Source organism: Chlorocebus sabaeus, chromosome 2 (genome assembly GCF_047675955.1).
Source record: "Chlorocebus sabaeus isolate Y175 chromosome 2, mChlSab1.0.hap1, whole genome shotgun sequence".
Lineage (NCBI taxonomy): Eukaryota > Metazoa > Chordata > Mammalia > Primates > Cercopithecidae > Chlorocebus > Chlorocebus sabaeus.
Genome location: NC_132905.1, coordinates 49,381,079 through 49,403,143, shown reverse-complemented (window position 1 = coordinate 49,403,143; position 22,065 = coordinate 49,381,079). Strand labels below are relative to the sequence as shown.

General features: G+C 43.0%; 1 protein-coding gene across 2 annotated transcripts in view; it reads right to left on the bottom strand.

The window, feature by feature from the left end:
- The window catches only part of KIF16B (kinesin family member 16B), a 313,597-nt gene that overhangs the window by 70,408 nt on the left and 221,124 nt on the right, over nt 1–22,065 (bottom strand). Inside the window, exon 23 of one of the 2 annotated variants that reach the window (XM_007960606.3) lies at nt 19,793–19,915. The exons of the other annotated variant lie outside the window; for it this stretch is intronic. Within the exon in view, the coding sequence (XP_007958797.3) occupies nt 19,793–19,915 (123 nt within the window). The remainder of the gene's footprint in view (nt 1–19,792; nt 19,916–22,065) is intronic. 2 annotated transcript variants of the gene reach the window in all.

Below are 22,065 nucleotides of genomic sequence, written 5' to 3'. Positions count from 1 at the left end.
CAGGCCAATGAAACTCCAATTCCTTTCTCCATTTCCCACCTTTCTTCTGAGCTCCAGACCCACGTACCCAACTTAGACACATCGTTCTTTCCACGTCACCCAGGAACTTCCAATTCAATTTGTCCAAAACCATACTCAACATAATCCCTCCAGTCCCAGCTCTGATGTCCTCCATTTCAAAGCATTCTACCACCACCTACCAAGCGATGCCAGCCAGAGATGCTGAAGTCATCCCTGATCTCCCTTCCCTTCCTATCCCTGCATTCAAGCAGGTGCTAAGTCTTGCTCCATTTGCCTTCTAAACATTTCTTAGAACTTTATCCTTCCATCCTTTGCCATCAGCACCATTTGACTCTAGGCCATTGGGTCTCCTGTGGACTCTGCAAGAGCGTCTCCCAACTGTCCACCCCATATCTGCCCTCTCCAATCCCTTTTCTGCATGACTGAAAAGAGATCTTTTAGAACTCAAATCTAATCATTTGATTTGGGAGGTGACCCTCCTTAAGGGGAGCTTCACGCTGCTCAGAGAAAAAGACCTATATTTTTAACCTGCCTACAGCAGCCGGTGTGCAGGCCTCTCCCACTAGGTGTCCTCACTCCTGCTGCATCCCTGAATGCACATATTCTCTGCCACCTCAGGGCCTTTGCATGGTCCACACGCCTTTACGGGAACTTAACTTGCACATAAGGGAAATGCTCTTCTCAAGTACAATAATTCAGCCTGATTCTCCCGCATGTAAATCATAGGGCCATCAATAGAAAAGTAGAAACAAGAAAGAGAGAAGACACAGGTGGGCAGCTTTGTAAAGAGGAGTGAGTCTGAGTCCCAGCCATTATCTGATTCGCTTACTTCCCAAAGTGGCAAATGAGATGATCTAGGGTGTATGAGGATGTACATGTTTAAATTTTTCATCATCCTGGTTCTGTACTCATTTTTTACAATAACTTTTCAATTGTGGCAGGTTTCATATGAGTTTCCTTGAAAAAGACATTTCCACAAGAAAACAAAAGTGAATGTATTTACAGAGAATAATTACAAACAACAGTGCAGGTGCTCTGCAGCTGCAGTAAGCGTTTAAAGCTGGTAAGCACATCGCATGAGCTTGGGAAACCTTGCTCCTGGCTGCAAGGCCAGTTGGCCTTCCTCTCTGGCTTGCTCCTCAGCAGACCCCACTGAGGCACTGAGGGCAAGGCCAACACAATCAGTGAGGATGTGGGGCTTCCTCCAGGTCACAGCCCCAAAATCCACAGTCTTGACTGGACACAAACCAGGTGGCAAAGACAAACTGGAGCATGAGTGGGCCCTGCTGCCTTCCAACATGGCATGCTGCTGCCTGCTTGCCTGGAAAAGCCCAGAAGTTAATGGAACTACTCCATGACCTGTGAGGAGCAAGATGCAGGATGTTTCACAGGTGAGACTATACTATACTGGAACTCGGGATTCCTCAGAAAGCCACCGCCAGAAGCCTAGGTTTCTCGCATTCCTCAGACTCTGATGTTCCCGGATCTCCTTCCCTCTCCTGAAATGCTTCCACTGCACTTCTTAGACTCACAGGCAATCATCAGCAATATCTCCCAGAACCTCAGGCTCGGCTGGAATATCCCCTTCATCTTTGCTCTAACTGAAACCCTGCTCTCCCGTGAGGAAGCACTTCCCTGGCAGTGCTCTCCAGCTGGGACCATCTTCTCCCCAACACTCTTCATCCTACCGTGCTGGCATGGGGCTTGATACTCTTGTTCTTCACTCCAACTTCCAAATAACTGCTCCTGTATCCTTTCTGAAATCTCTGCTCTGTGAGCATAGTGCCTTCAGACCCTGCCGCTCTACCCTCCTCCTGGCAGGCAGCCATTCACCCTGGTTGCTTCCCCAATTCCTTGAAGGTTTAGAGTTGCTCACTGTCATCTGCTTCGGGCCTACTGATCTCCTGCATGATTCTTGGTAATTTCATTAATCACACAGATGATCCCTCCAACCTCCTGACCTCTAATGTCCTTTTACCTCTGCCCTGGTTTCTTCCTCACTCAACTTGAAAACCATGAGAAATCCTCATAAGCACAAAACCTCAAATCTGTCCCACTCTTGAAATTCTCTGGACAAAAATAAATCACAACTCTTGCTAAAACCAACTGTCTGCTCACTCCCTGCCTGCACCTGCCCAGCAGGATGGGGCTGAGGAATAACACACCACCAAACAGACTGATCTCATTTTAAAGTCACAATTGCCACTGTCAAGTCCGCCTCTGATGACACCCACCAGTCACGCCACGTTTTCCAATTCTGTGCACTCTTCCCTTCTCTTACAAAATGATTACTCCTCTTTGTCCTCAAGTCTTCACCACCTCTCTCCATCCTCTCAGCTGACAGCCTTAAGTCCTTAAAACAAAATTCCAGGGAATAATGGGAAGCAATTGATGACATCAAGAATAGGCTTTTTCAGGAATTTTGTCCTAATGGAAAGGACAGAAATGGAGTGGTAGATGGAAGGGAAAGGGAAGTCAAGATGAGAGTTTAAGATGAGAGAATTAACGGTGCGTTTAAATGCTTATAGAGTAGTGTGATAGAAAGGAGGCTGTGTTGGTGCAGGAGAGAGGAGAGAAAATTGTTAATTATGGTGTCTTTCAGAAATCTACTCACCATTCCACCCAAACTACTCTTATCAAGGTTAACAATGACTTCTATATTGCTAAATCCACTGGTCAGTGCTGGTTTTGATTGTACTTGGTCTATGGGAAGGATCTGACACAGCTGTCTGATAGCGTTCTCCTCCTTCAAACATCTTTTTCATTTATTTCAGCTTCCAGGTTGCTATACTCTTATCTTAGTTTTCTCTTCATCTGGGATTTCTCATCTCCCTGACCTCTAAATATCAGAGTCCTCTAGGGCTCAATCCTTGAATATGTTTTATTTTCTACCTGCACTCACTGCTTTGGTGACCTCATCCCATCTCGCAGCATAAATTTACATGTGGATGACTCCCTGGATGCCCGTGCCTCTCTCCTGAACCCAGACTCGTATATCCTACCACCTACTTGACAAGCTGGCCTACTCAGATGTCTAATATACATCTCACACTTATCATGGCTGCACTTAACAAAATTAATCTCATCTAAACCTGCTCCCCTTCCCATCTCAGTAAATGACAATATTCTTCTCCCTGTTCCATGCAAAAACTCTGGCATCATCCTTGATGTCTGTCTTTCTCATTCACACCTCACATCCAGTCAGTCAGTGAATCCCTTCTTGCCAAACTTCCAAAATAGAATTAGAAAATGACCATTTCTCACTATCTCCACTGTTCATATGTTGGTCCAAACACCATCATCTCTTGCCTGGATTATTTTTAACAGCCTCCTAGTTGGTCTCCTTGCTTACAGTCTTGCCTCCTTCCTTCATTTTTTTTCTCAACACAGGAGCCTAAGTTATCTTGTTAACAATTAAGTATGATGGGGCCATTTCTTTGCACATATGGAGCATCCTCATAACGTGTCCCATCTCACTCAGGGTATGAGTTTGAGTTTGAGTTCTTTCAGTATCTACAAGGATTTCTACAATCTGTCTCCTCCCTGGCTCTTCCCCAACCACTCCCTTCCTTGCTCATCTAGGGTGTACCCAACATGCTACAGAGCAAATACGGCCTTAGAGACTTTGCTTATGTTTTCCTCTTTCTGGAATGTTCATTTCCCATGTTTTTACATGACTAGTTCCCTCATTTCCTTCAAGTCTTTGCTCAAAAGTCACTTTTTAGTGATGTCCTTCTTAGATATCCTAAGACTGCATCCTCTTTTTCCCATTCAACACTGCTTACTCTTCTTCCCTAATTTATTTTTCTACTTAGCACTTCTGATTACTTAACATGGTCTGGATTTACTAATATATCTTGTTTCTTGTCTCTCTTCCCAACTAGAATGTAAGCTCTAAGGAGAGCTAAGATTTTTACCTATTGGTCACTGCACCTTAGAGGAGAACTTGACACATCACCAGCATTCTGAAGAGTTGGAAGGGGGAGTCCCCAGACGGACTTGTCTTAAATATACTCTGCCTCTTAGTGACAATGAATCAGCAATGCCTTTTTAAAATCTCTCTGTGCAGGCCTCAAACAAAATCAGGATAAAGGAACTGGACACTCAGCTTGTAGAGATTTAGTCTACGGTATTTTCCTCTTTGTTGCTTTCACAGCTAATTAATGTTGCACCATTTTTTGAAATCTCGAATAGTGAAATGGTACTTTAAACCTGCCTCACAATTTTGGGTATCATTCTTCTTTCCCACAGTGGCCCCAGAATAGTATCCTTATAAGTGATACCAGCTTCTCTAATGAACTGCATACACCAAATACTGGGGAGAACGTGATGATATAGCTAAGTGATTTCCTAGGCAATAGATACAAAAGGCATTCGGGCACAAGATGACAAGGCAGCGAGAAGATAAAATCCCCATCTAAGAAGGTTCCCCCAAGACACCCCCTTCTGCCTTAACACCACCCTCCACCCCTGAGTGTTTATCACAGAAGGTGGGATGCTACCATTGTGTGTGTGTGGAACTGGGAAGAGAAAGAAAGATGGCCCAATGTGAAAAGAACTTAGCTGCCCAAAGCTACCTTTTCTATGTACAGTTAAATCCACACTTCACATCGTCAACAGGTTCCTGGAAACTAACTTTAGGCAAAACAACATATAGCCAAACCATGTTTTCTCATCAATGCTGTAAAAAAAATGATGTTGAATGAAATGACGTCATTTGAGGACCTGCTATAGTTGGTTTGCTTAAAGTTGCAGTTTCCAAGAACCTAACAATGATGTTATAAAGTTACTGTATTCCTCTGAATTGGGCTTAATGAGGTCAGTAAAAGCATCAGAGGAGTCTTTTTGTGACTCTTCTGGTGACTCCAGGAATCCTACCATTAATGAGAGAGAGGCGACTCTCTGGAACCGTTAACCCTGTGTATATAATAAGGTCTCAAATATGATGAACAATAAAAATCATCACTGGTATATTCTGGGTAGTGATTTTTGTCTCTTACCTTACTTGATATTTTAATAAACTCACATACAGAACCTCAATGACTTCTGCCCGCGATATTTCAGTTTAATGTCTAAACCAGTGGTGAACAGCATCAGCTGCACTGGGGCACTTGTTAGAAATGTGTGCTCTGAGGTCTCACCCACAGCTCCTGCATCAGAAACTCTGGATTGGGGTCCAGTAGTCTGTTCTGACCATCCCTCCTGGGGACTCTGATGCAGGTTAAGGTCCGAGCAGCCTGGCTGTAAACCACTGGTCATGTTGTAACTTCAAAATCAGATGTCCCACTACCCTCCCAGGCCAAAGCCCTTAGTGCAATATTTAGGAACTTTCCCAAGCAATCCCAGCCCCCAGTGAACTAAAAATCTCACAACCCAGACAACGTGTGAATAAAGAAATATGGCATATTCATAGGTCTTCTGAAGGGTCTTCTGAATGGCCTCCTCAACCACACACCCCTTTCTGCACCTGGAGAGCTCCTGCTCAGTCCCCTGGGTAGTGTCCAAACCATGATTTTTCCTTGGGCAGCAGCCCCATTCCCACTCCTTTCTGCCTGGAAGAATCACTTATTCCATCTCCTCCATCATCCCTTAGCATTTAGTTCACACCATGATTAGAACACATAGCACAGCACACGATATTAATTGCATAATGTTGCACTAATTGATTTATGTAACTAATATTAATTATATATCTCTCTACTTAGGAGATTTTAAGCCTTCTAAGGGAATAAGCCATTTGTCTTTGGTAGTCACTGGGGTGGGGTGGGTGGACTCTCATTGCAGAGATACACATTTACTGAGCTCCTGCCATGTGCCTGGTACCATGTTAGATGCTGGTAGTTTTCTGAGAGATATACTTGCCATTATTTTACTTTTCAAATTAAGTAAGAGTTCAGGCTTGACCTCAATTGGCAAAATAGAACGCATGGCCTACTGGAGTCTTGGTTGCTGTTATTCTGTTCCAGTGGTTTCATTAAGGTTCACGTGAATCAAAGATTACTGAATTAGTTACAACAGTATAACTTAAAAAAAACTGCAGAGAATATGGTGTATTCTCGATATATTTGTAACACAAGTTCATAGTAAGGCATGAGACATTTAAAAATTCCTCACTCTTGAGATTTTCACCTGAATTCAGGCTAAGTATGGGGATTAGCAAGGCTCCAGCTTCCCACTTTATATATAACACATTTGAATATCCCCTTATCTACCAACATGCAAACAAGATGAAGATGATGCATATCACCAGCAATCATATCAGAAATGGTAGACAAGGCAACTGCATGTATGATCACTGCACAGTAAAACGGTTAAACCCTTTCCCTGGAATGGAAAGACCCCATGCCTGGAGCTGAGGATCTGCTCATGGGAAGCTTGAGAAAAAATAGACAGAAAGGCAAAAGTAAAGAGAAAATTAAAGCCCTCTTCTGTCCCAAATTAAAATCGGGCATGAAATAGGATGCTGATGCAGAAGGGAGGAACAGAAGATCAGTACACCAAGTCAGTCAGACCAAAACACTTCATTATTTTATTTAACGTTGAGAATGCAAGGTATCATTACTGCATATATTTGAGGAGCAAATTCATTGCTTCTCTCCCTCTGAGTGGTCTCACTGATACAAATCCTTCTTTCCTGGGCCATAAAATGATCAAGCACAACTTAAACACCATAAACACGTCCTCAAGATGGACTGCATTTCCTTATCAACAAGTCTCAGTTGAGTGCTTCCCACAAATTTATGTCATATACTTATTTTGCTGGTTTAAGGATTGCCAGTGTTAAGATCTGTCATCAGTAGATATTTGGTTATGTATATCTGGCAGTGTAAAGAGGAGAATCAACAGTTTTTCATTCAAGGAATCATACTCCAACTGGCTGCCTTTAACCAGTTACTTGTAGAGTCTTCTTCAGTAATATTTTTTAAAACAACTTATGGGGGAGCTACCTCAAGCATATTTTAAAAAAATCCTTGTAATTAGTAACTGTTTAGAAGAAATAGTCTAATAGCAATCTAACATATACTAAAAAAAGTTTTGTCTGACTTTTGCAAAATAAAGTTTAGGCAGTGACATAACTATGAACATGTTTGAGCAAGTAGGAAATATGTTCCTAATGAACATGCTTGTATAATGGTAACAAGCATTAATGGATAAGGTTTAATTAAAACCTCCTTACATACTATAGAAAATGAAAACTAATATATCCCCTCCCAGCTGGCAGGCCTCACGGTGGAAGAGACGAGATGCTCCATGGGGTATGGAAAGAAACTATTGGTACTTCTCTTTTTTTTAAATCTTATTCTTTCCACATCTCTACTTCTGAAAGTGTGTTCTAATAAATACTATGTACAGTTAGTAAATGTTATACTATCTAAACAGATAAAAATCAATATAGTGTGTGTGCCTGCTCAATAACTTTTCCAGTGATAGCTACGTGTGATTTGAAAGGTTCAGGCTCTGTGACTCTAAGCTGTGGCTGGTAAAAGATGCATGCAGGAAGGCCTCAATGTTTCCAAGACAGCAGGGTCTAATTAACCAATTCTACTGAAAGTCTTCTGCAGCAACATAACTATGAGTGTGTCTGAGAAAACATGAAATATATTCCAAATGTATGAACCTATACAGTAACAAGCATTAGAGTATTAGATTTAATTAAAATCTCTCAGACAACTGTTGCAAATTGTCCTAAGCCAGAAGCAGTAAAAGAAGCCAACACCCCATTAATCACGCCAATCTCCCAGAGAGATCACAGGCTGCCATCTGATTGCTCCTCGATGTGATCTGCCCCTGCCATCCCCAAACTGAGGACAGACAGCGCCAGTGCTTTCTGATTTCTGTGGGCATGCACACCCCGTAGGTGCTGACTCTGCCTGGCTGTCTTCACTGTGACCTCTTCCTGGAGCTTACCTCCTTTCTCTCTGATCAATTACAGAGGCTAGACTCCAGGTTAGTCCTCTTGGCCCTGGGAGACCAGCACCTCAAAATCCCTGACTCCCTAGTCCTTCTGGTGGGGCCCATCGGAACAGTCCCCCAAACTGAGAGCCTGTGGTGTCAGCCTGCTCTCCTGCGTGCTGCCCTGCACTGCTGAACACAGCCCCCTAGGACGGTAGAATGAATTTACAGTACAGGTATGCCATTTTAGCTCAGCAGTCACTCCTACTTGGAAATCCTTCCAAATTCCATTCTCTGCGATGAGTATTTCAAGATGTCCTAGATTTTTCCATCCGCACAATGATCTCGGTTTACTGAGATGATTAGAGTCACCTAAGATCAACTCCCTGAGCATCCTTTTAGCATGTTTCAAAATGATGCTGTTGCTACATTCATTTTCCTTCCTTCAAAACCTCTTCATCCTCACTTAATTTTCCTGATTCACTTCTACCTGAGAGGAGAGTCCCTCTCCAAGGTTAGCCTCCTTCTACACTGTTTCCTATTACCAACCCATCACTTGTCCTTTTCTACCCTCGGGCCTCCGTCTTTGTTGTTCCCATTGTCTGGAACACCTCCTCTCTCGTCTGCACTCACTGAAATCCACCCATCGGTTTCAAGCAGGTACAAATGTACATCCGCCTTGATGTCTTCTGATTATGCCTCCATGAGCCCACTGGCTCCGTGCTGCTCAATTTTTCTCATGTTTCTCTTCCCACACTTAGTTGTCTCCCGAATGGATGAACTGCTTATTCATATTTTCTGTTCCTCCATATCCTGATTCTTCTAGTATGGTCTTCAAAAAAATTATATTACAGGTACCAAATACTTGTTAAGCAATAAAATAATGGAGACAGTGGCACTCACAGCCTCTTTTCAATATACACTTTTCTATTACTTTTTCATCCGGAAGTATGGGCAGCAGTGTGACCTGCATTACACTCCTTTTCTGACTTATCTATAACTGTTCAAAGGTTTTAGAAAGTAGGCATTAGGGGACATAAGAGGGCAAATTGTAAAGCAAAGAAAGAGAAAATCTCATTTACCAAATTTCCTTTAGAGAGAACACTGATTTAGAAAACATACTGTGATAAACAATTTTGGGGTAGGTAGGTATGAGGCTCCTAAAAGACACATTAAGAAACAACAGATAGTCTCTAAATTGCCTTTAGGAGGATGGGTCCTGTTAACTTACACGGTTTGGGGATAAAGGCTGAGCAAGCAGACTGGAGCTGAACTCCTAGGCTTAGTAAGGTGGCAGCACTTGGAGCTCCCAGGAATATCTAGGCAGGAGGAATGGAAAGGCTGGTGCTCTTGGGAGAACACAATAGTCTAATGGGGTATTTTAAGTTATTTGCTCTGAGATATATCTGCAATGTATCCCCTCCTCTGGCTCCATGAGGGACACTTCGGGAACGTTCACAGGCTTCTCCTTCTGAGGAGCCCAAAGGAGGGCAGAGCTCTGCAGCCATGTGGGAACGAAGAAAGAGAGACTCGGTCAGCAGCCACCCAGGGACACGAGGCAAGGGAACAGCTGCCATCTGGACCATGTCCACAACTGTGTAACAGTTCCTAATCCAAGCAGGCTTCCCCCTCCAGTGCAGTGGGCCCTGTGAACCTGAAGCTTGACCAACTGCAGAAATTCTGTCTCAAAGGTACTTGAGGGAAGAAGCCGGGCCTCTGCAGAAAGGGCCTGATTCTAAAGACAGCACACTGCACAAGGAAAGGACAGTCCAATGCCAGTCCTCGATCTGCCCGTCTGTGGGTAACACAAATGGGAGGTGTATGGAGTTTGGAGAGTGAAGATTCCTGAAAGTAGGAGAGCCGATCAAATAGGAGATTCCACAGCCATCCGATTCAGGAAAATCTCAGACATACTTCTATGCAGGTGCATCACTGACAAGTACAGAAAGTGCCTCAGAGCCTCAGGCTTGTGAACCTGGTCTAAACCTGGTGTGCTAGGAAGCAATGAGCCTGGTGGTTGACTCCCAAATCACTCACACTCGAGGCAGCTATGAAGTGCCGCTAAGTCCAACAGGGCTTTCAGGCTGGCCCAAATCCTGCCTTCTGCAATAACCAGAAATAATGACTTCCCCATGTTTTAACTTCAGCATCTTCAAAATAGGCTGTAATACCACTTATTTTAGTATACTTACCTCACAGGGTAGTTTGAAGGTAAATTTGATAAAATGTGTGAAGGCCCTGAGATTCCGGGAGACGGACGCCTTTAAATCTAAGACTGTCACTGACAAAGTGCTTCCCCCTCTGCCAACACCTCTGTGAACAGGTGAGGAATAGCAGGAATCATTCTACTTTAACACGGTGGGAAATGGCGAGAATGGCAGTCTAAGCAATTTTCCTTTAAATTACCCAGATATTCAGAGGCAAACCAAGAAATGTAAACTCTCCACTAGTCATTATGGGATAATAAAATAATGAAAAGCTCTGAATTAACTCTGACTTGGATCCTGACTTTAGCCCAGTAACTTATTAGTTGTGTGATTTTGGATAAATTACTCAATTCTTTCAGGTCCCGATTTCTTCATCTGCAAAATGCACTCATGATACTTAACCTGCAGACAAACTAAAAAAAAATGTGAAGAGACTAGGAACAGTGCTTAGACACTCAATAGATGGTGACTGCTGGCACTGTGATCCTGTTTCTAAAAAGGCATTATATTATTCATTATTGAAAGGCAAGTGTATCCGTGGGTAGCAACTGCAAAAAGGAAAGTTAAAATGATTTTGTGATTTTAAAGCAAATTTTATTCTAGGAAGATACGCAAAACTCCCAAAATTCTGAAGCCAAGGAAGGAGGAATACTAATACAGTCTTATGACAGAAAAATAGAAATTTAGGTGAAATGGAATTTGAAAGCATGACCATAAAGTAATAACTGCTTTTCTTCTGTGCTTGTAACTCAATCTCATTTCTTCTTAGTCACTTCTTACATAGGAAGCACTTACTTTGTGAAGATAAATATGGCTGTCCAAGGAAGGGCAATATAAAAGATCAGTTGGTTTGTGTGAAAACTGGGGAAGAAAAAAATTTTTTTTTTTTTTCACTTTTCAGAAGAAGACTGAAAGTTTGCAAAGAGAGGTGAGGGGTGATACATTTTTTAAAATCCCAGGATAAAATGTGATTCTTCAAGTCTTAGTGTAGTTACTTTCACTTGCCATTTTATGTTTTAAAATAGTACAGAATCTGAAGATTTAAATCTAGATGGACATGGCATAAGCAACACTCCATTTGTCTCAGCTGTGCTAATACACGTGCAGGGAGATAATGCATCACTTACTAATAAGCACAGATTCAGACAGCAACACTCCACACTTTCTGAACATCTATTTTCTATCAAGTAGGGAGTATTTCCAAAAGATGTATCTGTACACAGTTTATCTAATAGACTGGAATGGCTCTTATTTCTGTTCTGCCAAATAAAGAGAAATTTCTTGGACTGCAAATGTGATTGCTTCAACTCCCAAACTGCAATTTTTCTGGGCATTTCTTCTTCATGCTTCCTGGCAGGCCAATCTACCATCAAATTCTTCAGGTTCACCAAAGCCTTAACAACAGCCCCAATTTACAAAGTACCCATGACTTGGTCAGAATTCAAGGCAAAAAGTGAAAACATATACAAAACTAACAGTAGATTTTGAAACAGGTAATGATTTGAAAATGACCATTATCTCTAGGGCAATACTAAAATATAGCCTCAACTTACAAATGTGTAGAAAGTAGTGATATTTGGAAGGTACATTAAAATGAGTAAGTAAAGGAACAAGTATGGCTCAGTGCACTTAGATCTGACATGAACATTAGGTATCTTGATCTACTAACTAGCTGTGTGGCCTTGGGCAAGTCATTCATATTTCCTAATTTGTGAAATACGAATACTACCCCCATTTTGGTACATTCTCCAAATTTGTGGAAATGTCTAGCAAAATGCCTTGGGTAAAGAAGGTTCTTGATAGATGTTAGCTTCTTTCCTTAAAGAGCTGCAACTGCCTACAGAGATCAGTCAGAAACGAAACCCAGTGCGGTCCGGTGCGTGGATGTTGAGCGAGAGCACAGCGTGAGTCTACCATACTATCTGAGAACATCCAGTTGTGCTATAGAGGATGGATGCAGCTAATTAGTGTTAAATACAGCCAGCAGGTAAGCTAGAAGCTTACGAGGTATAGACAAATCTCACAGGATGTCAGAACAGATCTAGGACATGTAAGCAAGCAGCCTGTGAGGTACAACAAAATTCCTAAGGTGTGCAAGACGTGTTAAATACAGGCCACAGGTTGATAAACTGTAAGACCATGCCAAAGATAGAATAATTTTAAAAAACCAAACAGGATGGAACAGACGAGAATGTTACTTAGGGACAGAAAGGGAGGGAAATGCTACATCATGATATGCACCCTCCGGGATGACAGCTAAGTTCCCCCTGAACTGACCAGCCCTGATGACAACCAGCCTGGTCCCATCCTGGTACTACACATGCTCTCCTGGAGAAGCACAGGTGAAACCCAGGACTGCTCACAGCAGGTGGCTGGCTGGGTGTGGCTGTGCCTGCTTCCTTTCATGGAGAAGATGTGCTGGCTCTGGGCACCCTTTTGTCTGCCATGGCCCCTTGTCTAAAACTTCACTCTGGTCCTTGTAAGCACATAGTAAGTGGGGAAGGCTGAGATGACAGAGAGAGGACAGGTAAACTAGTTGTGACCAGGGGTCAGGTAGAACACTTGGCCCACCTGCTTGCCCACCCTCAGGGTGCCACCTACCCTTCCTTTCTGTACGTCTCTGTGAGCTTTTGAATGCTCTGTGAGCCTTTCTGTACGGTGCAGTTGGACTCCGAGTGTCCCTCGAGGCCACCGTGTCATCAGGGTGATTTTCTCCATGACAGGAAATCCCAAGGTCGATGGCCAAGTGAAGGGCACACACCTGCCCTAAAAGGAGCTGCTGTTCTGCCCTGTGAGTGCTGCCTTGCAGGAATGTTGGCCCCAGTTCCTGCTTGTACTGACTTTTCACAGGATCTTGGCAAATCTGGGTTTCTATGTCAGGTCTCTCAAGTTTTAAATACTGACAATTCATGCAAAATTTAAAAAATCTGTTCAGGCCAACAAAACCCCACATCCTCTACCACCAGTTTGCACCTGCTGCCTCGGGTTAATACTGTTCCATGACTTTGACAGTCCCTGCCCCACAGTGCCTGCCATGTGGTTCTTCAGTTGTAAAAGCAAGATCCAATTTGAACTGCTGCCCTGCAGTTCTGCAATTTGCCGTGTCTCACTTCAGGGTCTTTTAGGTTCAGGGAGGACCCAGCAGATGAGATCTCTTGGCCCTAAGTGTGTAGGGCCAGACTGACTGAAATTAGAAGGGGGAGCTCACAGACCTAAATTCACACAATGGAAAGGAGAACGGCTGCCACTGACTGGGGTACTTGATAATTATTTGCAGATGGTCTACGAGTTTCCCCTGGAACACTTCTGTGAGGTTATATATCCTCGTTATCATTCATTACTCGTGTTTTCTCTGCTTCTTCCTCCTTTTCAGGCCACCGATCAGGAGTCAGAGCAGAATGAGACAAGAGGAGACTGTTACTATGGTACCTAAACAAAACCCAGATGATTAAAATCAGGAAAGCTTTTGTTCTGGACATCGTGTGTGTGACCTAAGTTGTCTGTGTGTAGTCCTGCGTTTCTTGGGTCTTCAAGTGGACAAAAGCAATACTGGTCAATAGGGCTGACACCCTGCAGCCATGTGAGAAAAGGCAGGCACCTGGGAGCATAGCTGGAATGCAGAAGGCTCCTTAGAGGAGATAACAATGGGACACGTGCTTCTAAGAGCAAGGGGCTGGAGAGTGCCCGGCAGCCAGGACAATGTCCACAGGGTAGGCGGGGGCATACAGGTCTACCTCTCTGTTAAGGAAAGCCAAGACAAAACAGATGTACCCTGCGGGTGCTGAACTCAGCCCAGGGCCAGGGCATGGGTATGTATGCTGGAGCGCTGGAGGGTGGTGCTGAGAAGGCAGGAGGGAAGGTGGGGAGGAAGGGAGATGGGAGGCTTTGGCATGCTTGGACTCGGACACAATCAAGAAGCTCGACTCGCCCACACTGCCCCTGCATGACTAAGAGCCACCAGCCACATCACGAGGATGAGCAAGGGGCAGAATGGCTCATCAGTGACTAACTCCATCAGTGTGGATGGAGCATGAGGAGCTGGGCGGGGACAGGGGGAGGTTTACAAAGGGCACACGGTCACCCAGTCATCCCCGAAGCTCCAGACAGGCTGTGCCTAATGACAGCAACTGTGGCCAGGCTAGCATGCATCACGCAGCTGGGTGATCCGCTGGGTGATCAGTACCAGTCAGGCACGGGGTGGGCACTGGGGGGTCTGTGTCGCACAAGACTGACAAAGGTCCTGGGAGCTTGTGTCCACAGAGGAAGACCAGCAAACAAGACAATGACTGAAAATAACCAGACTGAAGGCAACATGACTGCGAGCTGTGACCCTGGCTGTGAAAGAAGGGAGTACCTCTGGTGACAGGATGGCGAACAGGGCAGGGGGCGTTACTGCAGATGACCACTCAGAAAAAAAGATGAGACAACAAACTCTTCTGCAGATTACTTCCAGATTTTACAAGAATAGAAACTCTCAGGAAACAAAACATTAAAAAATAAACACACCAGTGTGGGTTTCTTTCTTTATGTTACTGTGTTGATACGTAAGTTAAAAATGCAAGGGATTTCAAACAATGCTGGAAACACCAGCTTGTTTCTACGACATGAGTGTGATAGTCTCTGCTCGTCTTAACCATCCATTTCCCAGGTCCGTGTTTTGTGCTATGCTGAAATGTGATTTCAAAATTAAATTTTACCTACTCTGGTCCTAACTGAAAATGGCAAGCATAACGCAGCATAACTGATGCCACGTGTCAGTGACTGAGAGGCATGCGAAGCGGGGTTGTGAGATGACTGCTGTCGTCCGGTTAGTGGCATTACTTGTGGCAGGTGCAGCTGAGCACAGGCACAAATTTTACAGCTTCATTCTGCTGACCAGCAGGTGACACACAGCAATTTTCAGCCCAGAACGTCCTGTTCTCAGAGAGAAGCCAGACTGGCACTGTTTCAGCTTCCCCAGCCCATCTCTGTCTCTGAAACCAGTCAGTAGGATGTGCATCTGCCGACACAGTTCCAGGCGGATGTGCTACTAGGACCCGCAGGAAGGTACAGCTTCAACGGTAACAGGAATTGATACTCTGACCCAGGGGTTCCTGGGAGGATTAAAACAAAGTGGGGGAGAGGGGCAATACCAAAATGCTAACCTTTTGTATCATTGGGTAAGAATATCAAAACAAACACCAACAGGAAAGAAATGAATACACAAATTGTGACATATCCATACAGTGGGATGCTATTAATATAAAGAAACAAATTACTGTTATACTCAACTACATAGGTAAATCTCCAAAACATCACATTAAATGAATGCAGCCAGACACAGAAGATAAACGCCATCGGATCCCCTATCCTTGGTGTGCTAGAGCAGACACGACTAATATGTAGGTGCAGAGGGCAGATCAGTGCTTGCCTTGGTGCTGCAACATGGGCGCTGACTGCAAGGGGCACCAGAAACTTCTGGAGTGCCTGCAAAGTTCCAAATCCTGTCCAGAGGGCTAGTAACATGGGTGTATATATATGCCAACACTCATCCAACTACAACTAAAATGTGTGCTTTCACTGTATATAAATTACGCCTCAACAGAGTTGATTTTAAAAAACTAAATAAGATCAAACAACAAAAACCTGTCTATTTATATATCCTCACAGTTATTTCATAAAAGAGTTGTTTTTAATCCCACTCCCCCCCTACCAAATAAAGCAGGTGTAGAAGACAGTCCTTTTGAATTAAATAGATTTTGGTTTAATGAAAAACTCTATTATTCTCATTTTAAAGACCAGAGGCAGAAACCTCCTCAGGGCCCAGCAGGGGTCAGAAGATGAGCATCTGGGAACCCCCATTGGCTTCCTGCCCTCCCTCAAAATCACACGCCCTGTGTGCTCCCTGAACATTCCCTTAACAGGCTCCTGCCTACTTCATGTGGCGATGGGCAGACCAAATTGGAGCTCCCATATTGGTGATTAAAATGAAAATGGTCAGGAAGAAGGAATGATTTCAATGACTAATGAGTCCTACCTAAACAAAGGTAGGCAGAAGAGTGCAGGAAGCAGAGCGGGTGAGGAGGGTGAGGGGAAGATGACAAAGGAGAACCCGGGCGGCTACACCCCTGGCGTGCTGTCTCCCTCCCGAGGCCCCTCAGGCCTCACACCACATGGGCCCTGGTGTGGTCACACAAATCAGTTGGGACCCTAAATAAGCTCGCAGTGACACCAGCAAGCAATACAGCAAACAGGGGTCATGTACCAGGGGGTGTCAGAGCCTGCCCTGCTGGTCACAGAGGGCACGGCATCTCACTGTGTGTACTCAGGACCATCATGGGAGATAATGAAAAACAAAACTGAGTTTTTAAAAGAGAAGCAGCAAAGATTTTTCTAAATTATAAAGTGTAATAATATATCTATGTATGTACATTAATGTTAAATCTCCCTTCAAAAAAACTTAAAACTGAAGAGAATACTCTCTTTTAAAAATAATACTTTTTACCTTAGCCTCCTTAAATAGCCATTGGTTCACCAAGAGAAGAATTTAGTAGCAGCCAAAATATTACCATATATTACCATAAGCATGACTATTTGTTCTAGAAAACAGGGTCTATGCACGACACGTCCAAATGACTGAGAGAAAAGGTCAGCAATCTCAATTTCAAATTCCAAATGTTGAGGGCAACCAAACAACCGAAAAGAAAAAAAATCCCAACAAAATCCAGAACTCTCATCAAAACATAACTGTACATCAAAAGTCATGAAGGGGCCTCAAAGTAAAGTCTCACTCATCCCATTTTTATTTTTATTTCTTTTTAATAACCCACACTTACCCATTACTTAGTACGTGGCAGGCACTGTTTTAAGCACTTCACACATACAAACTCATCCACTCCTCATACCAACCCAGTGGGGTGGGTTTTACTATTCCCATTTGACAGGTGAGGCACAGCGAGGCTGTGTGACCTGCTGAGGTTGCCTGGAGAGGGCAGGATATGAGGGTTGCGGGGTGGGGGGCTGCTATTTAGCAGCTACCTCTTTGCCTGGAGCGAGGCTGTTTTTGTTGTTTTGTTCTGGGGAAGGCCTGTATATTCACGTCATGTCTGTTTCTCATATTACCCCGTGACAAGATATCGACATGGGGTGGAGGGCTTCCACACACCTGCCTGTGAAGGTATCAGGAGGCCCTGTCTAAATGGAGAACTAGACATTCCCCAGGTTGGTGCTTACACATTCCTGGTGCTCATAATTACAGCACCTAAGGACGAGCAGAAAAAGGAAGCAGAACAATGACACACTTCAGAACTTGCCTTGAGAAATGAAAAGAGAGCAGAGCTCTGTGTATTTGGAATTTATTTATCTTGAAGTGATCGCCTAGATTCCATAAGGCCTCATAGAATTTTCTGTATTTGGTTTCTCTAACTTTCATGGACAGTAGCATCTTCACATTTTTGGCCATATCTGACCACCACCTGACTATTATTTGCTTGTAATTTTTATTTAAATCAATGCAGTTTTAAAAATATTAAATATCTTCTTTATCTGAATTCTATACATGAAATTGATTTAACAGTTATATTTTATTAACACATTTATGTGTTAAAGTAGAACAAATCGATGTACCAACTAAAATCATTGCGTGTCCTTCACTGCTGTGAGTTCTATGTGCTGGGGAATTCTAATTCTTAGCTAATGGAAGCCAGTCTTCACTCTCTAATTAACCAACATGGCCATAATGCAAACACAACTTCAGAAATTGTTTTTATATTTATGTATAATCACATATATGTACAAATGAAATTCTATACACACACACGCACACATACACACACACACACCACACACAAAATCTGGAATGGTTGAGAACAAATGAAAAATAAACTGACCAGGAGACAGATATTAGGTCAGGGACAGTGGGAAGTAGTGGATCAAGGACATAGCATAACATTTAAATAAGAACCCACATAATCGGATCAATAAAGTTAAGAATAACAGCAAAGGCTGGGCGTAGTGGTTCATGCCTGTAATCCTAGCACTTTGGGAGGCCAAGGTAGGTGGATCATGAGGTCAGGAGATCGAGACCATCCTGGCTAACACAGTGCAACCCTGACTCTACTAAAAATACAAAAAATCAGCCAGGCGTGGTGGCACGTGCCTGTAATCCCAGCTACTCGGGAGGCTGAGGCAGGAGAATCTCTTGAACCCAGGAGGCAGAGGTCGCAGTGAGTCAAGATCGCACCAATGCACTCCAGCCTGGGCAACAGAGCGAGACTCCGCCTCAGGGGGGGGAAAAAAAAAAAGAAGAATAACAGCAACAACAACATGCAGGCATCATGCTTTCTCAATGAAAACCTCAACTATATAAACTGATGCCCTGTTGTGGTTTTTTTTTTTTTCTTTTCTAATGGAAAACTTATTATATAGAAATAAAATCCTAAAAGTCTGATTGGCTAGAAAAGAAGTTATTTACATTATTTCCTCAGGAAGGTTGAAAGAATGTGACATCTGAAGGGAGGGATGCCCCAGAGCCCAGGGCTGCCCTGAGATGCATCAGGTGTGGGGACAGGCGGTGGGGAGGGCTGGCTTTAGGCTCCTTCCTCCCTCCCCACTCTCTGCATGCCCAGCAGCTCTAGGCTTCTCTGCCTTTTATGGTGTCCTTCCACATAAGATATTCTTTGAACAAAGAGGTTTCTCAGATAAAACAAAATCTGGAGACCACTGGTACTTTCCAATTTCCTCATTGTATCAATGGGGAAACTGAGGCTCAGATAACTTATGGCCCCTCAGCAAATTGCAGTGGGGTCAGAGTCTACAGAACTCAGTATCCAGATTCATGGTCTGGTGTTGATCTGAACAAAACCACCTACAGCCTCCAAGAACACCCTTATGCATGCATACACTGGTGATCCTAGTGGACTTCATTACATCAATACCCTTGCTGATCCTTAAAAACAAAGAAGTGTGATTTAGCATTACTTCCTTGAGGAGAGGATGGAGGCCAGCAACATCATTTAATAAAGTGTTATGAGTCAATGAAAGCAAATTAGCAAAAAGATGAAGTCATTATTTAGAAAACCATGACATAAGGAAACAGGCACATCTCTTCCTGGAAAGTTGTATAAATCAAGAAACACTTGAAACAAATGAGGAAGGCTTCCTAATTAATAATAGAAACAACAACGAAAATAGCAGTAGTAATAGCAGCAATAGCTACAATTTACTGTTTATACCAGCCACAAGATGCAGCACTTTATATGCACTGATATTCCTATGACATAAATATTATTAGTCTCATTTTTATAGATAAGAAAAATTAAGACTGAGCCCATGGGGAAGGTGACCAACTGTCCTGGTTTGCTCAGGACTGTGGGGTTTCCCAAAGTGTGAAACTTTATGGGCAGACATTAGGAAAGTCCTGGGCAACCTGGCTGGTTGGTCACCCTACCTGTAGGGTGTGGGTGATAGGAATTCCATTTCTGTCTGCCTTACCAACACCTTCTATGAGGTAACTTCCTTCCATGTGTTACAGTCACGAGTTTTACAGACTGGTTTAAAGAAGGGCAAGACCAAATTATTTTACAAACAGGATATTCACATGCAGCTTCATCCCCTTTTGAAAATATAAAGACAGAGAAAGCACTGCATAGTCTCCAATCCCCATTCTCCAGAAGAGTCAAGAAGATACTCACCTTGACCTCAAACTCGAAGTGTGCATCCTTTCCTTGCCCGCAGAGGACGTAGCGTGGGATACTAATTTTAATTGGGTCCTTTAGGTCATCTGGATTTGCACCCAAAGAGCGAGAAACCATCCGCTATCAAAGGCACGTCAGATAGGGAGAACAAAGAGAAACCAGAATCACTCCACTGCAAATATCCTGCTTAGGTAGGAGGGAGAAAATGTGTTTCAAGTAGAGAAAAGAGCATCAAACCAGTAGGGTTTATTTAGAAAAATGATGGTTTCCTTTGAAAGAGAAAAGCTAAGCCTCTCTCGTAACAAAAAGACCATGATTTTAGGTATGTCATTCCAAGGAGTTAGGGCAAAAGCACTACGAAGTGTTGCTTGGCTTTGAAGTTTCCTTCCAATTTATAAGAACAAGTAAAAACAGGGACAAATTACATTATCCTGACTTAAAAAAAAATCAGTGTAAACCAGATTGTCTTCTGAAAAGTCTTGACCATCTGACAAACTTTTTTCTTCACACACTATCAGACAGCTATACTTATAAAGCTGCAAAAGCTGGAGATTTTATTCAAATTTACTTCATTTTTAACTTTTAGGCATTTTTATAAGCCAGTGTAGTGTGGAAAGCTCTTTAAACCACAATTAAAACAAATCCCAAGTATTTTCTTTAGGCCCCATTTGATACTCAACTTGGCTCTGACAAATATTTATGGCCTGGGCAGTGGGGGACTAGTGGGGTCTGAGGAAGAGGCATTATGAAAAAAATAAATCTTCCAAATGAAGATCTTAAGTGTGAATTGGAAGAAATCTCTGAACAATCCTTATTGTTTGCACTAAGCTGGGGCTTTAGAAAACATATGGTTTTGAAGTAACAGCAATAACAAAATAATTAGAATCATAATTAGAGTTAGCATTTATTGGATACTCATTATATGCCAAGGACTACATTAACCAGTTTACATGAATTGGCTCATTTAATCCCCACAATTCCCCCTACGAGGTATTAGCCATTATTAACCCTATTTATCAGATGAGAGGCCCAAGACTGAGGGTTGAGCTCACTTGATGGAGGTACAGGGTAGAGTCAAGATTTAAACTCAGGCCAATCTAGGGCCCACTTTCATCACCACTACTCTAGACTGCAATCATGAAATTTTACAATAATTACATCCATCTGAGATACATTGAGCTAATGAACACTTCACACATACATAGATTTTAAGATGCTGACAATTCCATGATTATGCAATGGAACCCACTTACGTGACTATAAAGAAAACAGGGGGCAATAAGCTCCCTTTCTCCCAGGCAGAAAGGGTTCTCAGCCAGGTGTAACTTGAGTCTCAACTTAGCTGTGAGCATGAAAGCTTGGACTTCCAGAGGACACAAGGACATACAATTCGCTACAGATTGCTGCTTTCGATCTAGCTGACTGTGTGTGCATTTTGGCACGAAGTTTCCAAAGCCTATCAGAGGATCTCAATTTTTCCCCGCATGGCTGGTCACCCAAAGCAAGAAGAATTAATTGTTTATCATAATGGTACACCGATTTAGCTGTCCCTGATATCAAAACCATCAAGAAATTCTTAAAAAGGGGATACTTCATGATAAGCCTTGCTAAAGGCTTTTCAATTCACTAACAGTCCATTTCCAAATTACTTTAAATGTAGACATCTCCTAAATGTGTAGTATATTTATCAATTTAAAGGTAAAAAGGCAGAGAAATAAATTAGTGGTTTTACTTATACGACATGCAATGTTAAGAAACATCTTTAACCTACACATGCCACAGTTCAGCCAACAAGTTCTTGCTCTGCTGCCTAAGACCTGATCCCTTCTACGTCATGCTTAATAACTACATGTTTCAAGTAGGAATATCATCTTTTTTCCAGATCTGATGTGATCTCTCATGGAATCAATCTGTTGTTGTTGCTGCTGCGTGTGTGTGTGTGTATGTGTGTGTGTGTATTGGGGATTAGTGGGCATATTGTAGCTAGGGGCAACCTCATCAGAGGAGAATGCCACAGCAGGGACATTAAGCAACAACTAGTAATGGGTAATACCAGTTGAGAAGGGAAGATCCACTTGCTGCACCTTGGGAGGAACATGGATCCACTTCATCAGTTAGACCAAAAGGCCAACACCACAGCTAATTTGACGAAGAGCTATCTCTGAGCAGCTATGGGCTCTGTCCTTAGAGGTGAGGAGGAGGAAAGGCAGGAGGGAAGGCAATTAATCTTTTTTCCTTCAACCAACAATAAATAGTAAATAGTAAAAAAT